A 5,000-nucleotide genomic window follows, 5' to 3' on the forward strand; every position below is an offset into this window, starting at 1 on the left:
TATATATATATAATTTTTCCCCTTCCATCTTTTCTCCTTTCCACAGCAGATTCTTTCCTTTTCACAGTATCTACTGTTAAAAAAAAAAAAAGAGCACTCAGACTTGAGCAGGGGAGATGGCTCAGTAGAATAAGCGCTTCCCTGGCAAGTGCAATGGCCTGAGTTCAATCCCCGGTTTTGCCAAAAAAAAAAAGCACACAGTATTTATTGTACCTTTTGTATTTTATTTACACTTTCAGTTTCTTACACTAGGGAGATAATAGCTGCTCACATTTTTTCCTCTTCCCTCAGGTAACATCTGTCCCTGAACTGTTACTAACTGCAGTGAAGCTCAGCCATGACAACACGGGAGCCAGATACCTCCACCTGGCAAGGGAAGACACAAATAATTTGTTCAGGTTGGTGGTGTAGAGACTTGGATATTTCTACTTAAAACATCTCCATTTGGTAGTCTAAAATAATATCGCAACATTTTATTTTTATTGAGAGTATCCTGAAAAGGTAGAAGTGTATATGAATTCATGTCCTCACCTAAACACATTACAGTTTTGTTGTCTGAATCAGTGATTTCATATGTCATAGTAGAAAACATGTCGTTTAAAGATTGTGATGCTAAGATGATTGTTATGATGATTTTTAATTCCAGATAGTCACATATTTGTAAGAAATTCTGTGGCCAGTACTAAGGGTAACTTTTCCCACTGAATTTATTCCTTTCTCTTTGCCTTAGTGTACAGTTTCGCACTACTCCAATGGATAGTACTGGAGTTCCACATATTCTTGAGCATACGGTCCTTTGTGGTTCTCAGAAATACCCATGTAGAGATCCTTTCTTCAAAATGTTAAATAGGTCGTTATCCACTTTTATGAATGCCTTTACAGGTAAGACTTACATTCTGAACTGAAAGCACTTTTGGGTTTGCCAGGCACAAACACTGGATTTGGTTACTTGCTAAGAAAAAAAGAGGGTTGTTTTGGCAATTAATCAATGTACTAGAATAAATCACCAATCTCTATTATGGTTGAAAGATGTTAGAAGTTTAGTGCTTTAGCACAGGCCACGTTGTGATCAGATTATAAAAACTAGGATTTCAGAAAAAAGGTACCTGAGTTCTTTCTGTAAATGTCCAAATTACTTTCTTTGGGGAACATTGTACCCACTTTAGGTGTCTGTAGCATCAGATGAGCGCATGGAGTGTCTAACTTGACTTCTAATACCTCTGAGGATGAGCTAATGAAGAACGCATTCTGTGAGGGAGTGAGATTTGGGATAATCTAAGTCAGAGTCCACACAGAACGAGATTTTTGGGGTATTTGGGAGGGGGGATACCGTATGTTGTGCCAGCCCTGCACTGTGCCATCCACCAAAACTGGGCATGGTGGCACACACCTGTAATCCCAGCACTGGGGACTCTGAGACAGGACAGTCACTGAGTCCAAGCTGCATAGTGAGACCCTGTATCAAATAAATAAAAGATTTTTTAAAAATTAAAAAAGAATGAGATTATCTTTCCAGGTGTTTGAAAAGCTCTCTAAAGGAACTTGAACTGTGTCAAGGTTCGCTGATGCAGAAGTGTTCGTGCCTGTTAAGGGAAGACCTTGGGTGGTGTCTGGGAAGTTGAGGCTCAGGGAGATGAGTGTGGAGCCGGAGCATGGGGTTGCTGCTTCTTGCTTTACATAGGGCTAAAACTACCTGTTTGGGGAAGTGAGCCTTGAAAGTACATGATTTTTTTTTTTTTAGTAACATGATTTTTGTAAGATTCTTGTATTTTAAAAAAATCTTACTTTTCATTTATACCCAGCTAGTGATTATACTCTGTATCCATTTTCCACGCAAAATGCCAAGGATTTTCAGAATCTCCTCTCAGTGTATTTGGACGCAACCTTTTTTCCATGCTTGCGGGAACTAGACTTCTGGTATGTAATGGTTTATTGATTTCAACTTTAGTATTAGAAGTACTATCATCTTTTGTTTACTTATTTATCTCTCATTATTATGTAGGCAGGAAGGATGGCGACTAGAACATGTGGATCCAAATGACCCCCAAACACCCTTGACCTTTAAAGGAGTAGTCTTTAATGAGATGAAGGGAGCATTTGTAAGTATCTTTAATTTCTTCTGTTAAAATTATCTTTATCTGTGTGAAGTTTTGAAATACAGGTATGTGTAAAAGAAAGTTGGCATGCAATTACTCCATTGAATAGTATTCTCTTATGTAATAATTTCTTCCATTCGTGGGTGTCAGTGCTATGAGCGGAGACCCTCAGTGACAGGAGCCTCAGGCTTTATCATGCATCCTTGTGACTTTCAAAACCTGTGCTGGTGTGTCCTAGTCTCTATGTAGTAGTGGAGTAGCTAGCTCGTGTACTTCATGCTGCTGTCTGGTTTTCGTGGCCTCTTTTCTCTGGCAGGCTATTTTAAGTCCATTTAGGTACTGTTTCTTCCCAAGAGAGCTTTTCGAGACTCACAGCCATATGGCTGCTGGCTAACCAGAATCCTGGCACATCCACCTTTCTTTCACCAAGCCTTTCTCCTTGACGGTAGCCATGGAGTTGTTCACTCAGTGCTTATTGAAAAGTAAAGGGGCCAGGGAGGTGGCTCAGTGGAATAAGCGCTTCCCTGGCAAGCGCAAGGACCTGAGTTCAATCCCCGGTTCTGCCAAAAAAAAAAAAAAAAGAAAAGTAAATTACTCTTCTCTTCAAAAGAATAACTCCTTTGGTCTCATGTATAGATGTGAGTTATTTGTTTATTTATTTATGTTTTCATAGTCTAATATACGATTATTACAAGCAAACTTCAAGGCTTGTTGTTTCTTTTTTTTTTTTTTTTAATTTTATTATTTATATGTGTGTGTGTGTGTGTGGCCAGCTCAGCCCACCAGGGGGCGGGGCTGGCTGGCATGTGGTGCTGGGGGATTGAACCGCAGTCCCTGTGCTTTACTAAGCTTGTTCTAAGTAGGTGTTTTAGACCACTGAGCCATCTCACCAGCCCCATTGTTGTTTCTTTCTAATCTCAGTGAGTTGTAACGTATCATGTAGATGGAGAGTATGGTAGTTTAATCTTGAGTAACAAAAGGGGAAATATTGTAAGAGTTGTATTCTGTTCCTTTGTCTCAGGAGATAATAGTCACAAAGAGAAAAATTGACCTCAGCTTAGAGGATTGGGTAAGGAGACACAATGATGTGGGAAAGGATAGTACAAGATATTGAATGCCACTTCCAATAATCCCCACATTGATGTCTTTGATTGCTCTTAGAACAGCTTTATTTACTGGTGTTAGAGATAGATGTTCTAGAATATGATTAATCTATTGTAATTTACTGTGTGTCTTAGTTACTTTTCCTGTTGCTGAGACAAAATACCCAGCATCCAAAGTTGAAAGAGGAAGGTTTATTTTGGCTCACAGTTTGCAGAGGCTTCAGTCCATAGTCAGTTGGCTCCAAGGCCTGGCATAGGGGTATTACAGAGGAGAAACAGTCCAGGCAAGATAAGCAGAAGGCACAGAGCAGCAAAGCAGCAAGTCATAGAAACAGCAGCCTCAGTGGCTGCCCATTGGTTTCTTCCAGGCTACCTACCTTTTGAGTAGTTTCACCTATATCCAGGGTAGGCCATCCTTAATGCCGGCATCACTCGCTGTAGATCCAGCCACCTCTGCAAAGCCCCAGCTGTGACCACATTAGGCGGGGGAACATCTAGATATAAGCCATAACACCATGTTTGATAGTCACATGTTGTATCATGACTGTATTTTCAATTCAGTTTCTTACTTTTTTCTTTATTTTCAAGACAGACAATGAGAGGATATTCTCCCAGAACCTTCAGAACAAACTTCTTCCTGACCATACTTACTCAGTCATCTCTGGAGGTGACCCACTGTGCATCCCGGAGCTCACGTGGGAGCAGCTTAGACAGTTCCATGCTACTCATTACCACCCAAGTAATGCCAGGTAATGTTCTGTTTTTAAAGGTTTAATGGTGGGTTAAGAATTGACTTATTTGTGTTCTTACAGTAAATGACATGGCTTTTCTCACATTTTGCAAATAAGTGTTTGCTTCAAAATTACAGAAATCTTGGTAAGATTCTTAAGTTTGCCAGATTCTTAATTTCTTGAATGCTGATTTTAAGTAATTTCAGTGGTGACTATTAGCTACTGAAGCCTGGGGAACACGAATAGCCTATGGTGTCACCCTTAGTGGTGAGTCTAAGTCCCTCCTCCTGGCTTCTTTGTGGTAGTTTCATGACAGGTAGGGTGGAAATACTTGTGATGGCATATACCTTGTAGGACCAGCATGGCTTGAGGGTCTGCTCTTGGCACAGAGTGGTTCTTTATAAATGGTGGATGTCATAATTGAACCTTAGGTACTTACTTTTAGATAAATAGTACATAAAATTATTAGTGATACAGTAAACAAATCAAATACTAATATAAAATCATACTTGCAAGTTATTTTTTATGAAAAACAATTTAAATTATGATTTTTTGTATGTGTGGCCAGTTCAGCCCACCCTGGGGCAGAGCTGGTGTGGCATGTGGTTCTGGGGATCAAACCAGTCCCTGCATGCCTGCCAAATAGGCACTTTAGACCACTGAGCTATCTTGCCGACCCATGATATTTCTTAAGCACATAGAGAAAAGTAGATTGGAATCTTGAAACCACATACCGTACTGACAGTTTTGAAGTAAATTATTGACCTGATTGCTTGCCACTAGCTTTGTGACCGTAAAATATACCAATATTTTCTTTAATAAGAAAATTTATTAGTCAGGTGTGGTGGTACACACCTGTAATCCCAGAGTCAGGTGGCTGAGGCAGGGCAATTCTTGTGAGTTTGAGACCAGGCTGGGCTATAAAATAAGCTCAAAGCCCTTCTGAACTGCATAGTGAGACCCTGTCTCAAAAAGACAAGGGTGGGGGGGGGCTGGTGAGATGGCTCAGTGGTCTAAAGCACCTACTTAGAACAAGCTCAGCAAAGCAAAGGGACTGCGGTTCAATCCCC

General features: G+C 40.3%; 1 protein-coding gene across 2 annotated transcripts in view; it reads left to right on the top strand.

Annotated features, from left to right (window-relative positions):
* The window catches only part of Pitrm1 (pitrilysin metallopeptidase 1), a 37,108-nt gene that overhangs the window by 5,862 nt on the left and 26,246 nt on the right, over positions 1-5,000 (top strand). For both annotated transcript variants that reach the window (XM_004641273.2, XM_023701337.1), the window contains exons 3-7: positions 292-398; positions 731-882; positions 1,803-1,917; positions 2,003-2,099; positions 3,788-3,948. In XM_004641273.2, the coding sequence (XP_004641330.1) occupies positions 292-398; positions 731-882; positions 1,803-1,917; positions 2,003-2,099; positions 3,788-3,948 (632 nt within the window). The remainder of the gene's footprint in view (positions 1-291; positions 399-730; positions 883-1,802; positions 1,918-2,002; positions 2,100-3,787; positions 3,949-5,000) is intronic.

Source organism: Octodon degus, unplaced genomic scaffold (genome assembly GCF_000260255.1).
Source record: "Octodon degus isolate 3935 unplaced genomic scaffold, OctDeg1.0 scaffold00133, whole genome shotgun sequence".
Lineage (NCBI taxonomy): Eukaryota > Metazoa > Chordata > Mammalia > Rodentia > Octodontidae > Octodon > Octodon degus.